Source organism: Physeter macrocephalus, unplaced genomic scaffold (assembly GCF_002837175.3).
Source record: "Physeter macrocephalus isolate SW-GA unplaced genomic scaffold, ASM283717v5 random_1, whole genome shotgun sequence".
Classification (NCBI taxonomy): domain Eukaryota; kingdom Metazoa; phylum Chordata; class Mammalia; order Artiodactyla; family Physeteridae; genus Physeter; species Physeter macrocephalus.
Window position 1 is genome coordinate 232,380 of NW_021145287.1, and position 17,625 is coordinate 250,004.

Genomic DNA, 17,625 nt, shown 5'->3' on the forward strand with positions numbered 1-17,625 from the left:
GCCAGCCTCCCTCCTGTTTCCCCAGCCGGCCGACCCGGGCCTCACCCATCTCCTCTGGGCTCAGACACTGGCGCTGCGCCGGGCTGTACTCGGCCGGGGGTGTGCAGGCGCAGCGGTAGCCACCGCGCGTGTTCTCACACACTCCGTTCCGGCAATTAGACTCGTCCAAGCACTCGTCCACGTCTGAGGGGAGGAAAAGCGCGAGTGGTAGGAACCGGCCCCGAGTCGGGTGGCTGTGCATGTCTCCCGGCTGCTTTCCCACGGCCACGGGGGCCGGCTGCACTCACCCACGCATTCCAGCAGGTTCCCGTCGTAGTAGAAGCCTTGCTTGCAATAGCACTCGTAGCCGGGCTGCGTGTTCACGCACTTGCCCTCCTTGCAGATCTCCGCCCCAAACAATATGCATTCGTCGATGTCTGCGGAGTGACAGGCCGTGGGCGCCCGCGCCCTCTACGTGCGGGGCCACTTAGGCCCCGCAGCGGGGAACGTGTGGGTGGGGCTTACGGTGGAAGGGACGAAAACTCTGTGCGAGGGGCTTTTCCGAACGCTGATGTAAGAGCGATGGGGCGGGGCTTTGTGGAGGGGCGGGGCAGTCGGTGAGGGAGCGGGCGGGCCTTACCCCAGTACCCGCCACTGACAAGCACTGGTGGGATCGGGGCGGTCCAAACCTCGGCGGGCGGAGCAGGGCATGCCAGGTGGGCGGAGCCGGGTTGGGGCTTACCACGGTGGGTTGGGATGCCGTAGTTGACAATGTTGTTGTCCTGGGTGTAACCCTTCCCGTCCGGGCAAAGGCTGTGGAACTCAGCTACAGCGAGATAGTGCCGTGGGGAAGGAAGGAGGCAGGATTGAGCGCGTGTGTGCTGGCTGTCGGGCGCAGGTCGGAGCTCTCGCCTCATTTCCCACATACCCAGGGAGGGGCTCTCTCCCCCAGTCCGTTTCCAAACGAAGAAACTGAGGCTCTGAAAAAGGAAAGGGCCTGCCCGGCTCCTGACCTGAACTGTAGACTGGGCAGGGATAGATCTCGCAGTGGTCTCCCCAGCCAGCCCCCAGAGAGCAGCAGCACTCCTGCTGGGTGACATTGGTGGCCAGTACACTGTCGCAGAACACGGTGTCATCGAAGTTAAGGTAGCACTCCTTCTTGTGGTGGGGCTGCTCCACCTCTGAGGGGAGGGGAGAGCAGCTCAGGTTCCTGCAGAATGTCTCTGCCTGTCCACGCTGCCCGCCAACCTCATCCCTCTATTCCCCCACATCCCCTGGCTCCCCTTAGCTGCCCTGTGAAAGCCAAGCTCCATCCTCAATGTGGCATTCAGGGCCCTCCTGAGAGGTCTGGCCCCACCGGGCTCTCCCAGGCAAAAAGACATTTCTTCCTGCTCACCACATTCCAGAGGGTGGGACCAGGAAACAAGTCTGAGCCCCAGCTGCAGCTCAGGGGAGTTGTCTAGATTGAGGAGGAAGCCAAGAGGGCACTCACCCTCACAGCCATGCTGGTCCTGGGTGGGCGTGAAGCCTTCATCGCAGACGCAAACGTAGGAGCCCTGCAGATTCTCGCAGGCCCCGTGGGGAAGGCACAGACCCGGGTCCTGGCTGCACTCATCTATGTCTTCAGGGAGTGAGGTGAGCAGACAGAATCACTCAGAGGGAAACGAGCCCCTCTTTCCCCGGGAGTATGCCTCAAGGGCCTCACACAAGTTCAGAACCTGAATTTCCACTGTGACTTCAAAGTACACACGACAGGAAGTCCACTCGTGTCTGTCTGTGCATGTGGGTAGTTGTGTGCACATTCAATGCATTAGTCTTCATAAAACCTAACAGAATGAAGTCCTAACTCTCAGCTCAGCATTTGGGGACTTTCAGTTTGGTCTCCCAATATGTTTAAGTCTCATCACCCTTTACTCTAAACCACCAACACCCTCAGCTCCGTGTTTAGGGCATAGGTGTCTACTCTCCCTTAACACGCAACTAGCTTCTTCCGGATCTCTGTGCTTTGCAAATACTGTTCTTTGGGCCTGGAATACCATCCCATGCTTTTCTCTGCTTAGGGAATATATTTATGCTTTAGGGAACCCTATTTATGCTTCAAGTTCCAATTCAACTGTTGGAATAAATCACTAGTCCAGACCTCTTTTGGCACCCAGCACCCTGAACTGTAAGAATCAATTTACATGTCAGTCTCCCCTAGCTGGGAGCCCTGGGTCATTGCTCAATATCTAGTATATAGCACAGAACCTGGCAAATATTAGATGGTCAGTAAACTCTTGCTGGATGAATGCATATAGGGGTGATTTGGCACATAGTAATAAGCATCGTTAATTACTGTCATTATCACTGTTGTTATTTTCAGTGAAAGAGTAGAAGGATGAGTGAGTGGATGGATGGATGGATGGAAAGACAGATCAGTAGTGTGTCTAGGAGATTACCGCTGCCTGCCATTGCTCCTCGGGAGCTCTCAGCCAATCCCTCCATACCTTGGCACTTCCGGCCGCCTACCAGCCGATGCCCCTGGGGACAGAGACATCGATAGGAGCCGTTGGTGTTGATGCAATCACCCCCAATGCAGGCTGCGGGAAAGTCACACTCATCAATGTCTGTAGGGAATCAAAGAGGGGGAGAATCTCAGGGGCTAAGCCCAATCACACACAGCCTGAGGCTTCCAAGGCTTCCCGAAGAGCCCTGGGTAGGGCCCACACCCCAGGCCTCATCTTGGATCTGGGTGGGGGCTGGCCATGGGAGTGCCTGGCTTGTTTACAGGTAGCCCCTGGGCTAGGGGCCTGGGCAGTGGAGATCTTGGGGTAGGGAGGAACAGGTCAGCCCCCCAGCTCAAGGCCCCCCTCACCCTCACAGTGGCTCCGGTCCCTTGAAAGATGGTAGCCAGAGAGGCACTGACACTGGAAGGAGCCTGGCGTGTTGGTGCAGATGCCGTTGTCACACACGTCCCCAGCCTCACACTCATCCACATCTATGGGGCACAGGGGCTGTCAGAGGGCCAGGATGGGATGCTCTTGGGCCTCTGCTACCCTTTTCCCACTCCTGCCCATGGCCTGCAGCACCAGAGCTGAGGTGAGTGGAGCTGGACAGAAGCATGGGACCCTCACCCCGCTCCTGTGTGACACACTATGCCCTAACGACCAGGCCACGTGCTGCCAGGAACCCTGGGCCACGTATGATTCCAAAGAACTCAGGCCTCCCCATCCTTCATCTGTTCTCACCAAGCAATCCCATTCTGCCCTGGGCTTCCTTGCCCCAGCTGCTCTCACGGCTGCTCCTGCCCTTCCCCCACCTGCCATGACTGCCTTCCTTCCCATGTAAATAAGCTCCCCTATATCTTTGGTCTCACAGAATAACTTGTTCTGCTTGTTCAGTAAAGGGACTTGGCTCTGAGAGCATGCTTCTCTGCAGTCCTTTCTGGTGGAAGCTGGTCATTGCCCACACCCCAGGCCCCTTTCAAACCACACTCTTCCTCTGGGGTGCACTTGGCCCCCACGCCAGCCTCTCTATTGCTGTCAGCACCCCCCTTCCTAGCCCCTCTCCCTCTCTCTTCCTCCCCATCCTAGGAGTTTTCAACATCCATTTGGACAGCCAGGCCCAGCCTCTGACCTTACAGTCCTTCATCCCTCAGTTTCTGTGACCTTCACCTCAATGCCAGCCACTCACTCTCGGTGCAAGGGGCTGGGCTCTGCCCCCTCCTGGACATCTCAGATGCAGCCTCCTTCCCACTGCCTCCGCTGTTCTCAAGCCCCCAACTCTACGTCCTCTAGCAAGGGCCCACGAACACCTCTCCTTCCTCCTCACTGGTCTGGCAAAGTCAGAGCCCCAGCCTGCTTCTCAGGCTCCTGGGTGCTGAGCGGGGCTGGAGCCAGCCACCAAGCTGAGCCCTGGGCCACTCCACTCCCTCTGGCCTCCAGCCCAGCCAGATCCTCAGCATGGCTAGCGATACCCTCTCCTCCTCCTCTCAAGCCTTGACACTGGAAAGCCCCTAGGTAGCCCCCGTGCTCTTGGGCAGTTCCAAACCTCTACTGTTCTCCTCAGCCTACAGCCTACACCCCACTCTGGTGATCCCAGGTCTCACTCCTCCGCACTTGCTGCCTGCATCTTCTGGCTTCCCGTCATGCCACGGAAGCTACCCTGCCAAGGCCACCAGGGACCTTCTCGTCTCCCCAGCTAGTTCTTATTTTACAAGAACCTCTCTGCTGCATTTACCTCCTCCTCCTCTTCCCTGCATGCCTCCGCTCCCCAGCTTCTCAGCTAGTGCTCTCTGGGCCCTCCCACCATCTTTGCTCCGCCATCTCCTGCTCCGATTCCCCTGCCTTCTACCGACGTGGCAGTATCCACAAGGCTCTGCCAAGGCTCCCCTCACCGGACCCACCATCCTTGACTGCACCCCAAGGCTCCACATGTCCCCAGTTCACACCCCAAGGCTCCCCAGCTCTCCCCAGTGCCTACCCCGAGGCTCCACACACCCCCAGTGACACCCCAAGTCTCCACAGCTCCTCCCAGGGCACACCCCAAGGCTTCACACCCTCCCAGTGACACCCCAAGGCTGCACACCCTCCCAGTGACACCCCAAGGATCCACACCCCCACAATACACAGTTCCAGGTGGGTGTGTCTGGCCCAAGGTTTCCAACAGTATGGCCCACCCTCTGCTGGCATTGCCAGCTGAAAGGCCCACAGGGACCACCCGCTCAACTGTCCGACATGAAACTTAATGTCTTCCTTCTCAAACATGCCCCACCCCAGGGGACCCTATCCCGGTGAGCAGAACCCACTGAGTCACCCAAACTGGAAACCTGAGGATCCCTTACTCCCCTCTCTCCTTCACCTTGACATCCAGTTAACAAGCAGCCCAGGTAACGCGTTCTAATATTTCTCTAATATCACATAATCTCATGACCATCCTTAGGCCTCCGTTCTCATCAGGTCCACCACTGTCTCTGTCCTGAGTCCCTACCAGACCTCCAGCCACTCTCCACACTGGGCATCAAGGAACTTTCTAAAACAAATGGCCAGTCTTGTCATTCTTCCCCTTAAAATGCTTCAGGTGCCTCCTAATATCCTCAGGGTGAAGCTCAACCTCCTGGGCAGGGCTTAGGTGGGCCCTTCAGGGGGTGGGGACCTGCCCCTCACCGGCCAGCCTCAGCCCCCATCCCCTGCTTACACCTTACTTTCCCTGTACACTCCGTGCTGGTGTTTGCCTCTGACTTCGCTGGCGCTGCGCCTGGCACGCTCTTCGCTTGGCTAACTCCTGTTGATCCTTTAAGAGCACTCAGACCTCCCCTTCTCCCAGCCCCGCTGAGGTTTCCCAGGAACACCCAAACTCCATCCAGTCCTACGGCCCTGCGCTCTACACTTGGTGTCTACTGTTCTCCAGTTTCTCTGAATCCCAGCCCTCAGCCTTCCTCCTGATACATAAGAAACATTAGTGTCGGGGGGACTACTAACATCCCCTTTCTTTTATATCTTTTTTCCCCCCTCAAATGTAAGTAACGTGCTTTGCAAACGCGGCTTCAAGCTTTGCCTCCTAAGATCCTTCCTACGTAGAAATTCTGGTCGCCCCCTCCTCCGCCAGGTCCGCTGAGGAAACTAGTGAGTGGATCAGTGAAGGGGCGTTGTCTGTGAATTAGCTACCTCCTGCCCACCCGTCCGACAGACGGGGTGACCCAGTCCCCAGCTTCGGCGCGTGAATGGGTGGCAGGTGGCAGGGCGGGGAGGGCTGGAGCTCACCCTGGCAACTGCGGCCGTCCGGCGCGGGCGCATAGCCCTGGGCGCACGTGCAGCGGAAGGAGCCCGGGAGGTTCTCGCACCAGCCGGGAGAGCAGGGGCTGCCCTCGGCGCACTCGTTCACGTCTGCAGCGGAGAAGGCTCGCCTCGGACTCCGCCCACCGGATGATGCACTGTGAGGGGGTGGGAGCCCCCTCCGCCCGGGATGGGGGGGGCCTCTACTCCCGGGAAGGAAGCCCAGTCTGGAGGTGACTCCCACCGCCATCAGCCCCGCCCCATCACAGGGCGACTCCCGAAGGGCCACGCCCATTTGCTTTCGAGGCCCCGCCCCCTACCCTACCCCGGGCCCAGGCCTCGCCCTCACCGCGGCAGGCCCCGCCCCCCTGGCTGCGGTAGCCGGGCAGACAGGCAATGCACTTGAAGCTCCCAGGTTTGTTCTCGCATTTGCCATCCGGGCAGGAGCTAGGGTCTCGGCACTCGTCGATGTCTGCACAGTAGGGAGGAAGAGGACTTGTTTGGGGACAACGTGGCCGGCCAGGCGCTCAGGGTCCTCGGCAGGGTCTCCCTTCGTCACAAATCGACAAGGCGAAGCGGGCCCTCTGGGCTCCGGACCGAAACCTCTGAGAGGCCCAGAGCTGGGCAGAGACGGGAGTGAGGCCCTCCGCCCCCACCCCAGGCCGAGGGACCGCTGAGGACCCCCGGCGGTCTGGATGGGGTCTTCCCCACCTTCGCACACGGGCGGTCGAGAGGTTTTGAGCCGGTAGCCGGAGTAGCAGTTGCACTTGTAGTGACCGGGAAAGTTGATGCAGAAGCCGCCGTCGCCGCACAGGTGAGGCTTGGCGCACTCGTTCAGGTCTGAGCAGGAGGAAGGGGGCGCGAGGGGAGTGCAAGGCGGCGGAGGGGATTACATGCGGTCGGGAGAGCCCCCCGGGTCCACCTAGCCCCAGCGCCACCCCCGGCCCGGCCGTGCTCACCCACGCACGAGCGGCCCCCGGCGCCGACGTGCAGGCGGTAGCCGCGGTTGCAGTGGCAGTTGTAGGAGCCGCCGGTGTTCATGCAGATGCCCCTCCCGGCGCCGCACGGCTCCGCCTCGCATTCGTTCACGTCTGAGAAGGGCGCGCGGGCGGGGAGGCGTCAGAGGTCTGTCGGGAAACAGGGGCCGCCCCCGCGCCACCCACTCGCCACGCTCACCCACGCAGTAGCGGTGCTGCGGATGCGACCGGTAGCCCGGGTTACAATGGCAGGAATAGTCCGAGGGTCCCGGGACGCACTCCCCGTGGCCACAGATGTTCTGGTTCAGTCGGCACTCGTCCGTCTCTGCCGGGGTTGGGGGTGGGGCGGTAGGTCAGGGGGCCAGGCAGGGAGCATTCACTTTCTGCCACGTCCCCAGGGAGGACCTGGATAGCCCATTACTAACGACGCGGATACCTGGGCCGGGTCGCACCCTAAGCTCGGGTGCTCCAATCCTAGGATTCCCTACACCTCCATCACAGATAACTCCAACATCACGACCTCCGGTAGCCCCAAACCATGACCCCAGGTCCCTGACATCACTATCTCCTCAACTCCAGGAAACCTTGATACTTCTATCCCCACTTATGATACCCTGACCCCAGTCACCTCAAAACCTCAAACCCTGCAGCCTCACCCACACAAACATCCTCTAGACCAGTGAACCGACACCCCTTGCCTTAGGGACCTGCCCCCCCCCATTCCAGAACAGTTGTTTTCCTCCCCCTCCCAAGGCAGACAGGAGCTGGTTTCCTGGGAATCCTGGCTCTAGCATGGTTGTGCATAAGTGGTCAGATCCAGGAATCCTCCTCACCCTATTTCCTACGATTCCTAGTACTCCCTGCCTCCACCTCTCCCTCCTTGCGGTCCCTCCCCTGAGCCCTGCCCCATGCAGCCCAGGCCTTGATGCTGAACTCTACCCCCTCCCAAACACACCTGGCCAGTGGGCTCTTGCAGGCTGTTCTCTTTGAGGGCCTCTCCCTAGGCATCCTTAACACCCCCTCCTCTGAGAAGCCTCTGCATGTGTCTCTTCCTCCACGTTCCCACAGCCCCCAGACTGTCCCTGGGTGGTTCCTAGCCTGTGCAGACTTCCAGGGCAGTCACCTTCCACCAGGAGCTCATCTAACCTCTGGTTTTCAACCAGGCTGGTGGCTTCCTTGTGGCTTTGGAGTCCACAGAGACATGGGCTTGAATCTGGCTCAGCTGTGTGACCTGGGACCAGTCCCTGAACCTCCCTTAGCCGCAATTTTCTCATCTGGAAAACGAGGCTAACAGTGCCCACTTCACAGAGTATGCGAAGGGTAAACGGTATTTAGTATGTAAAACTCTTCAGTCAGTGCCTGGCCCAGGGCAACTGTTCAGCCATAGCTAGCAATTATTACGATGCCCAAAACCCTGCAGACACTTCCCACAGCCTTTGGGATCAAACCCAAGCCTCTTAACAAGGCTCCCTGAGCCGGCCCTCCCCTAGTTCAGAAACACTGATCTGTGTGTCTGTGTGTGTGGTTTCTCCCCACTCCATGAAACCAGGGTTTCATGTTTCCATGCCTTTGCCCAAACTTCTGCCCAAACTGGAATGTCCTTTTTCCCAACCCGCCCATTTCTTTCCCACTTCTCGTTGTTAATTTCTAACAATCTTTAAAGCCCTGCTCAGAAAGCCTTCTCTCATTGCCACCGTGCATATTATCACCCCCCCGCCCCGGCCCAGACTTCCTTCCTTCTTCTCTGATTTTTTTTCATAGCATTTATGAGACATACTAGATTTGGACTCATTGATCTGTTTGTTGTCTGTCTCCTCCACAAGCATAGGGAAGTTTTGTCTGTTTTGCTTATTACTGTATCCCCAGCACTTAAACAGGGCCTACACATAGTAGGTGCTCAATAAATAGTTGTAGAATATATGAATAAATGCCTTCGGCCTGGGCTGACCACCATAATACCCGGATCAGTTGAGGGCAGAGTGGGATCTCTGCTGCACACCGAGGCTTCCACAGCTCCCAGCCCAGGGCCTGGCACACAGTAAACCCTGGATGTTTTAGTGCTCGGGAATGATTGGAGGGGGTAAGGGAGGAGAAAAACTAAGTTAGGGGCGTGGCTTACCTCGGGCGTGGCCTAGGTGGGCGGGTCTTACCTGTGACCTGAGTAGGGGCAATCTCTACCGCACTTCGGGAAGGGGGCAAGTCGGGCAGGAACCAGGGCGGCGAGGGCCGGGAGATCAGCTCTGCAGGCAGCAGGGCACACCCGTCAGCTGGTGAGGAAGCTGAGAGCACCGCCTCTCTCTCCGCAGGTCACCGGCTGGGAACTTCACACCCAGCTTCACCGCCCCCTGGTGCCTAGACTGTGAACTTCCCCGGCAGTGACAGCCCTTGAGGACTGGTTCCTAAGGTGCCCAGCTCACCAGGGTAGGGCCGGGCAGGAGATGTGGTGACAGTCGGGTGGCTCTGCTGCGCGGACTGCTCTTCGATCACTGGCTGCGGGTGACAGCAACATGAGCCCTCTGTGTCTCCTTGGCCTCCCTGCCCCTCCCACCTGGGCTCTCATACTCACTGAGTCTGTGCTCACCCCTGGAAGGGAAGAAGATGGGGCCGTTAAGTGTTGGGCTGGGAGAAGGGAGTCAAGTCTGGGATTGGCACTTGGGTGTTTGTGGTCAGGGTCCCTAAGAGTTCAACGATCACGTCTCTGGATCAAGCATCAGGGGTTAGATCCTGAGGTCAGGGAGTTTTCCATCACAGGTCAGTGAAGCAATGGTTGGACAAGGTCCTTGGCTTGGGAGGTTATAGCCAGGGTCAAATCCCTGGGTCAGCGGTCAGAAGGTCAGATCTAGGGGCAGCATTTGAGCTGTATTAGTGCCCTGGTCTGGAAATCAAAGGGGTCCCGGGGTCAGAGGATTGAATCTGGAGGGCAATAAGTGGTCACATTCTGTTGATCAGGGCTTAATTCTGGGGTTAGTTACAACATTGGTTAGGGGTCAGAGTATCAGCTCTGGGGGTCAGTGCTGGTCTGGGACTAGGAGTTAGAGGTTAGACTCAGGTCATATCTGCGGATCAAGGGTCAAGGTGTCAGACCTAGGGGTTCAGCAACTGTCAGGTTAACAGGAGGGGTCAGGCCAGACCTCTCTCTTCCTCTTTGTCCTCAGGTGGTGGTGCCCGGCTGGGGCTCTCAGGGAGCTGCTGGGGCTTGGGTGGCCCATCAGGGTGCAGGAAAAGGGAAAAGTCACTTTCACCCTGAATGGTGAGCGTCTGGTGGGAGGTGAGGATGTGGTACCCCTTCCCAGCTGGACAGATCTCCTTGAAGGCGGCTGCGGCCAGAGCAAGGGGCAGAGAAGTGAGCATTTCCTGGATAGGCGCACAGACAGCCCCCCAGCCACAAATGCCCCAGGCTCACCAGTGCCATCAGCTGGGCAGCGCTGGCACCTGGTGCCCCAGGCCTTGCCAACACTGCAGCAGCAGAGTTGGCGGGTGAGGCGAGTGGTCAGCGGGTGCTGGCACTGGTGCTCGGGGCTCACCAGGCGGAAACATAGGCTCTTCTCCTCCGGCTTGTCCGCTGCAGGGGCCAGTGGTGGGCGTGGGCCTCTGGGCCTGAACACTGCCCACGTCCCCCTTCCCGTCTGCTCCAGACCTTGCCTCTCTGGCCCAGACAACGCTTAATCCTCACGTGGCCCCTGGTCGCACATGACCCTGAATTCATATGACCCCTGAAACCTGTGTTATTCTGACCTCATGTAACACCTGAAACTTCGGCGACCACTGACCCCACTGACCCCTGATTCTAGCTGCTCTAGACTTCATCCCTCCCACTCATCAAGCCCATGGTCTGATATGACCTTGACTCCATATAATCCCTGACCCCATGCGACCTCTAACCCCATATCTCATGCAACTCCTGAACCCACTGATCCCTGACCCTATCTGCTCTGGGCCTTGTTTCACCTGCAGTCAACCCTTGACCCCACTCTGACTTCTGTGACCTCTGATCCTTACTGTTTGGAGGCTTAACCTCCCACCCATGCTTTGTGACCTCCAAGGATCCCCCAGTCTCACCAATGCACTGTGTGCGGGAGGGGCCCAAACTATGGCCGGGTGGGCAGACACAGCGATAGGAGCCAGGGTTGTTGAGGCAGTCACCATGGCGACACATGCCTGGCATCGCGCACTCATTGATGTCTGTGGTAAGTGAGAGTTTGGTCCCTCCAGTCTGGGGCCATAGGGTGACAGCAAGCTGCTCCAAGAACCTCAGGGTTCTGCCCCTGCCCCACCTCCCCTCTTGTCCACCGTAGGACCTCCCCCAGTGACAACTGGCCTACCCCTCCAGCCCACAGACTCTCCAGCTGGCCGTACCCTGGCAGTGTGTGCTGTTGAGCCTCTTGTAGCCCTGGGGGCAGTCAGCGCCCACCTCCCCACGTACAGGCCCTGGCTTCTGCACCCCTGTGTCTGCAGAGAGAGGAGAGCATGGCAGGAGAGGACCTTGGGGGGCCTGCAGAGAGGGAAGGGAAGGCACTGGGACAGGCAGGGTGGGACGCTGAGGGGAACTGGGTGGGCAGTGAGAGGCTCAGGCTGCTTGGACTTGGGGCTCCCACTGCAGGGCTGAGAGGGGTGTCGGTGGAGCCACCCTGTGGGGAGAGGGAGGGAGACCTCACTGAGCCAAGGGACTCACACTGCAGCTGGGGGCACTTGTGGCACTTGCTCTGGCCCCAGGCTGTGCCGATGCTTCCACAGCAGTCTTCCTGCTTGGTGAGGCCGGGGAGGGGATTGCTCCCACACTAGGGAGAGGAGTGTGGACGGGGGTCACAGGGGGCCCAGCCCCCACCTGGCCTCCCTCCTGAGGCCCTTTTCCTCCGCCACTCAACCTGCAGGACACCCCCAGTTTTGAGCAATCCCGGTGGGTTGGAACAGGGCAGCCCTGAGAGACTGAAGGGCCGGTGCAGCGGCGACTGTGGATTCACTCACGGGCTGCTTGGGCAGCGTGTCCTGGAAGCAGCGGCCCAGGGGCTTCTGGGTGGGTGGCCGAGGATGCGGGGGCTTGGGGTGCGGCAGCAGGTGCTGGGAGGGGGCCGGGCCCTCGGCGTTGGGCCCTTCGATGCGGTGCACTTGGACGGAGGCCTCGGGGGGGTGGTGGACGCGCACGTTCACCACAGGGGGTGGGGCCTGCACTGGGGGGCGGGGCACAGCGGCTTCAGGGCTGCCCCGCAGGGCCGCTTGGCAGTGCGGCGGTCCTCCGGGGCTGGCCTCCGCCCGGGACCTGCCACCCTAGTGCCCACCCACCTCGGCCTCCCGGGGTCTGCCCGTTGCCTGGTACCTTCCGCTGAGATCTGTCCTGGCCCGAGGGGCACCAGGAAGGCTGCATGCTGGGCAGGGGGCCCCTCCCCGGGCCCCGGCGGATCGGCGATCACCTGGACCGCGTAGATGGCGTGCTTGCTGGCCACAGACTCGCCTTCCGGAGCCAGGGGAGGCAGCGCGCCTGTGGACAGGGCCCCAGCCCGACCAAGCCCAGGGCCTGAGCCGCCAGCGCCCCCGCCAGTTCCTCCAGCGGGCACCTGGCAGAAGCGACCGGTGAAGTCCGGGGGACACAGGCACTGGTTTCGGGAGGAGCACTGGCCGCCGTTCATGCAGGGCAGAGGGCACACCACTGGGGAGGAAAGGTGGATCAGGGCCCAGGCAGAGCCCAGCCCCCAGCCCCCAGGCCCAGTCCCTCACCCACGTCCCATCTCTCCCCCTCCTCCCTGCTTCCACGCCACCCACCAGTTCTGTCCTCCCTGGGAAGCTGGCTTTTGTAACACATCACACACACACACACACACACACACACACACACACACACACAGAAACTACCCTGTAAGTCCCCCAACATCCTTATACCCATGGGGCTACTGGAGTCTTAAGTCTTGGACTTAAATCCTAGCTAGGAGGCCATGTGCCAACTGTGTGGCCCTGAGCAACTTACTTGCCCTCTCTGTGCCTCAGTGTCCTCATCTGTGGGGCTGTCCTGTCTATTAAATGGGGCAATGCCTGTACAATGCTTAGCATAGTGCCTAAGACACGGTGGGTCCTCAATAAGTAGTAGCAACTGATGATGATGATGATGATGATGGAATAGCCTTTCCCTCCCCTTGGGCCTTTCCTGGAAACCCAGTCTCTCTCTGGTGCTTCCTCCTCCTCACCCCTAAACTCTTCCCCTGATTCAGCCCTCTCTGGGCTCTCCCTCCCTCTTTGTCTTGCCATCCCAGGGCCCACACCTCACCATTGCCAACTTGAGCTGTCCCTCTCCGGGACCTCTCTTAAGCACCTCCACCCGGGGGACCCTGTCAGAAATCAGCATCTTGCCTCCCCACCTCCACTTGGCCTTGAACCACCACTGGGAATCCCCACCTGCCCAGTCACTCATAACTGAGCCTTGATACTCCGTCTCTCCTGCTCCCACGCCGGCCAGTTCTGGCCTCTGGAATAGCTCTTACTCCACCTTCCCTCCTCCCCATGCCCTCTGCTACTCCCCGCCTGTCAACAACCCAAGGCCCCCAGAGAAACTTGCTTCAGGCAAAGCTCTGGCCAGTCACACCCCTGCTCACAGCTTGCTTCCTTGCTCTCCGTGGCCCAGAAGGAAGCTTCTTTCAGCCCATCCCCCCCTGCTCTTTCCACGTGCACCCTATGCTCCAGGACTCATCTCCCGTCCCCTACAAATGTACCACATCTTCTGCCTCCCTGGCTTTAGTCATGCCTTTCCCGCCCCCTCAGAGCCTTGTCCCCCATCTCTGCATATTCACATCTTATCCTTCCAGGCTCAGCTCCTCCCCCAGGAAGAGAGCCTATCCTCAGATCCTACCCACCCTCTGCCTCAGCTCTGGGTGCCCGATGAGGTGCTGGGGGAATGAATGAAGGAGTGACTCAGTGAGAGGATGGGATCTCTGTCTTTCTGTCACACACTCATATCCGAAATCCAGCCTTGGGGACCTGAGCTCACACACCAGGCCCAGCCCCTCTCCTGCCTGCCACATGGCTGCCCTCACTTCCCAGGATGGGAAGGTGGGACTGAGGCTCTCTGGACACCTGAAGGGCCCCAGAGGGATGGCCCACATGCGTGGCTATCGGGGCCTGGCTGAGGGCATCCCAGCCCAGCCCAGCCCATCCTGCCCGGCCTCTTGGGGCCAGTCTCTCAGGACAGAAGGGGTGTGCCCTGGGCCGGGGGAGGCAGGATCCTCTCCTTCCTGCCTCCCAATGAGTCACCCATAGCGGTGAGGGTGACCTCCCTGTGACACCCGCCCACTGTGGCCTGGGCGCCGAGCCTGGGGGATGTGGGCAGCACGGATGGAGACAGCAGCCTGGGCAGGATGGCCAGGGGGCTTGGGAGGCCGGGCCCACGTACACTCACATGCACAGCCATCTCATCACACACACATGCACAGACTCATTCTGACACCAACACAGGCTTACATAAACACTCCCATAGTGATCGCAGACATGCACCCAAGACAACACAAAGAAACAAGTACTTGATCCCAGCGTGCCACTCCAAAGCCGGGCACACCCCCGTGGGTGTGTCACGTGCAGGCACGTGCACACTCGCACACAGACACACATGCACGTCTCATGAGAACCCCACATCTGTGGGGTTCCTCGGGTCTGAGTGGGTACATGAGTATAGGAATGTGTAAGAGGGGCTGTTTTGCTGGTGCCATCCTGGGCCTGGCCTAATTACCCTGTCCAGGAGGGTAATTACTGCTGGGACACCTCCCCCAGCCTGGCCCACAGGGCCCTGAGGGAGGAGAGCTGAGCCCAGGCCTGGTCCTCTGAAGAGAGATGTTGGGGAAGGGGTGGACTCCGGGTGGAATTGGGAAGTTATCACGGCTTGTTGGGGGGAGACTCTGAGGCAGAGCTGTTAAGATTTATGGGGGAAGCACAGATGGGGCATCAGGAAGAGGAGAAGCCGAGGACCCAAACCAGCCCCTACCTCCAGGCCTGCTCCCCACTTGTTAGGCCTCAACGCCCCTCCCCTCTTAAGACCTTGCCAGTAACTAATTCCCTCACTCCCAGCCCTGACCTCAGCTCCTCCTCCCAGAGAATGCAGGTGTCTACGACTGGCAGGCCCTACTTTCGACAGGTTTTAAAGACTTTTCCTGTTTCTTCCAGCAAGACTGTTTCTTGGGGGAATACTTATCCCTTCTCTGAGACCTCCTGCCCCCGGCTCACATCCCTCAAAAGCCCCTGCTGCTGACCCTGCCTCCCTCTCAGGACCCAGCACTTTCCTAGAGGCCTGTGTCATCCAGGACCCCAGCATCACCCCACACCTTAGGCCTCAACGCCGGCCCAAAGCTGTGAAGTCCAGGCTTCCATGCAGCCCTCCCAACTCTGGCCCCAGCACTCCAGCCTCCCAAGCCCCCTGAAGCCCCTGGGGCCCCAGGCCCTCAGGCTCTGCTCTCTGAACCCACGACCCCCAGGGTCACGTGGCCTACGTGGCTTACGCTGCCATGTACCCCGCATCTGTCCAGGTGCCTGCCTTCCCCGCTCCCCCTGCCCGTGTCCCCGGCCCTCACCCACGCGGAAGCCGGAGCCCGTGAGCGTATCGGTGCTGTGGCCGTTCTCTCCGATGAGCGTCATGTTGGAGCCCTGCTGACAACTGTCCCGACACTGGCCCTTGAGACAGGTCCGCTTGCAGATCACGGGCGCAAAGACCACCTTGAAGCGCTCGCGGGCCAGCGCCCCGCCCCCGCCAGCGCCCCTCTCGCCCGCCGGCCCCCCCTCGGCCCCGCCGCCCGGGCCCAGCAGCAGCAGCAGCAGCGGCAGCAGCGCCAGCAGCCCCGCCGCCCCCGCCCCGCGCATCTCAGGGGCCAGGCCGCCAGCAGCCCCACGGGGCCCGGGCATCCGGGGCCGCAGGACCCGGGGGGCGCGCCCGGGCAGGGCCGATGGTCCCGGCGCCCGAGGGGAACAGCAAGCCGGGAGCCCCGGGAGAGGAGTAGAGAGGGCAGCGAGGGAGAAGATGGGAGGAAGCGCGCAGGGAGGGGACAGCAGGCGCGGGCGCGGGCCCAGTGAGAGGCAAAGAGATGGAGGCTGGACTGCGGGGAGCCCAGAAACTTCCACCGCCCCGGGAAGGAGCCCGGCCACGAGCCGGGGCCGAGGGCCTGCGGAGGCCCCAACCTGAGGCCGCAGCGAGGAGGCCGGAGCAAGTTGAGGCGGAGAGGAGGAGCGAGGGGAGAGGAAGGCCGGGCGGCCGGCCCGCTCCGCGCCTCCCCCGGCCGGGCTGGGCTCCCGCGGCCGCCGGGAAGCAGGGAGCGCGCGGGGCGGACTCAGGGAGAAGTGAGCAGTTGTTTTCCCTGGCTGGAGCGCGGCGCGGCGGCGGCGAGGGGGGCTGGGATGCTGGCCCCGAGCCAGGGAGACAGTTTTTTTTTCTGTTTAAAGCGTCGTCGCTGCCGCCTGGGGGAGCGAGGGTGTGCGGGCGGGTGGAGGCTGGGGGCGGTCCCCGCCCCAGATGCCAGCCCCGCCGGAACCCGCCGCCGCCGCGCTGGGCCCGCTCCAGAGAGCCCTCACCTGGGACCGCTGGCCGCCCCGCCGGATTCCTCCGGGCGGGGCTGGAAGGCCCGCGCCCACCTCCGCCCGGCAGCATCAAAGTGGGAAACCGAGGCTGGGGTAGGAAGATGGGCCTTGGCCCAGGGTCGCGCGGATAGTGGGAGCAGGTGGGGCTGGAACCCACGCCTCTCAGCCCTGGCGCAGCCTCCCTTGCACATGTGGGGGTCTCACCACCCCGAAGTCACTTCTTATTAGTACTGGGCCACTCCCCCTGGAGGAGAGGACTCGAGGAGGGGGCACCCCTTAGCCAGGGCCCCAGCGGGGTCCCAGGAAGAAGCCCGCGGGGTCCAGAAAAGGAGCAGACGGAACAAAGCTTGAAATCCAGGTTCCCTGCCAACCCCCCTCTAAATGGCTCCCTGGTGCCCACCCTGCCCCCGCCCCTTCGCCTTGTCTGGCCGGGCTGGCGGGGCTGGCTCTGGGCCTCAGACACTCTGGAATCGCCAAGGTCTGAGCTCAGGGCCTGGCCCCCTTCCCAGGCTAACAGCCCGGAGGAGGGGGGTGATGCTTGAGGGCCCCAGGGCTGGGGAGGGGCACAGCAGGGCCCCAGGGCAGGGGTTGGCAGGGGCTGGCGGGGGGCCTTGAGTTTGGTCAGGGCTGGAGAGGAGCCAGGCCTGTCTGCTAGTCTGGAAGGGAGGCCCTTGAGGGCTGCAGTGCCCTGGGGCCCAGGCCATATCCCGGGCACCTAGCCAGGAGACCCCAGGATTCAGTCTCTGACTCACAGAACTCAGCAGGGGGTGGGTGTGACCAGGGTACATCCAGAGTGGGACACAGCCAAGGCAGGGTGACACTCTCTCTCCGAGGGGAACGGGGGCTGCAGTCTGACTGAGGGAAAGGGGGTTCAGGGACTTGCCTCCAGGCACACCTGTGCAAGGAACTCGTGGTTTTCACTTTGAGGGTGGGCTCGTTGGGGGGAACCGAGGGACACCCTTTGGTGGACCCCTGCCCGAATTGCTCAGTGGGCTCAGGCCCTGTTCACATGGACAGGTATTGCAAAGGTCGGATGGGGGCAATCCCGTGTCCCCAGGGGGGCTGGGAGGGTGTGTAAGGGCTGCCCGCACGCTCCCTCGGGGCTCTGGTCCCACACTGAGGCAGGGAAGGGTACTGAGTGCTCACCACTCGCCACGTGTAGGGCTGAGCATTTTCTAGTCGTTTTTCCCCCATACTCATCTGAACCTGGCCCTTGGAACACAGCATAAACAGACCAGGGTTAGAGTCCTAATCTCTCTGAGTCTCAGTTTTCTCACCTGTAAAATGGGGATCTAGTCACTCAACAGACTAGGAACCTCCCGCGTGCTCCTGCTAACAAGTAGAACGAATCTCTGCCCTGCCGGAGCTTCTGTACC

General features: G+C 60.8%; 1 protein-coding gene across 10 annotated transcripts in view; it reads right to left on the bottom strand.

Moving 5' to 3' along the window:
- The window catches only part of LTBP3 (latent transforming growth factor beta binding protein 3), a 23,160-nt gene extending 7,117 nt beyond the window's left edge, over window positions 1-16,043 (bottom strand). For 4 of the 10 annotated variants that reach the window (XR_008616445.1, XR_003678013.2, XM_028483009.2 and 1 more), the window contains exons 1-23: window positions 15,253-16,041; window positions 12,024-12,353; window positions 11,675-11,877; window positions 11,382-11,487; window positions 11,066-11,158; window positions 10,769-10,891; window positions 10,113-10,271; window positions 9,841-10,026; window positions 9,276-9,292; window positions 9,127-9,199; window positions 8,860-8,949; window positions 6,909-7,034; window positions 6,692-6,823; window positions 6,444-6,572; window positions 6,082-6,204; window positions 5,721-5,843; window positions 2,834-2,956; window positions 2,466-2,585; window positions 1,472-1,600; window positions 993-1,160; window positions 722-805; window positions 288-416; window positions 46-183 (exon numbers count right to left, since the gene is read on the bottom strand). Coding sequence is in view for 8 of the 10 variants with exons in the window: in XM_028483009.2 (XP_028338810.1) it covers window positions 46-183; window positions 288-416; window positions 722-805; window positions 993-1,160; window positions 1,472-1,600; window positions 2,466-2,585; window positions 2,834-2,956; window positions 5,721-5,843; window positions 6,082-6,204; window positions 6,444-6,572; window positions 6,692-6,823; window positions 6,909-7,034; window positions 8,860-8,949; window positions 9,127-9,199; window positions 9,276-9,292; window positions 9,841-10,026; window positions 10,113-10,271; window positions 10,769-10,891; window positions 11,066-11,158; window positions 11,382-11,487; window positions 11,675-11,877; window positions 12,024-12,353; window positions 15,253-15,580 (3,232 nt within the window). In the remaining 2 variants the exon portion in view is untranslated. Of the gene's footprint in view, window positions 1-45; window positions 184-287; window positions 417-721; window positions 806-992; window positions 1,161-1,471; window positions 1,601-2,465; window positions 2,586-2,833; window positions 2,957-5,720; window positions 5,844-6,081; window positions 6,205-6,443; window positions 6,573-6,691; window positions 6,824-6,908; window positions 7,035-8,859; window positions 8,950-9,126; window positions 9,200-9,275; window positions 9,293-9,840; window positions 10,027-10,112; window positions 10,272-10,768; window positions 10,892-11,065; window positions 11,159-11,381; window positions 11,488-11,674; window positions 11,878-12,023; window positions 12,354-15,252 lie in introns of all 10 variants that reach the window. The other 6 variants (XM_028483008.2, XM_007128173.3, XM_024133176.3 and 3 more) reach the window with 5 other exon arrangements.
- Window positions 16,044-17,625: the final 1,582 nt, after the last annotated feature.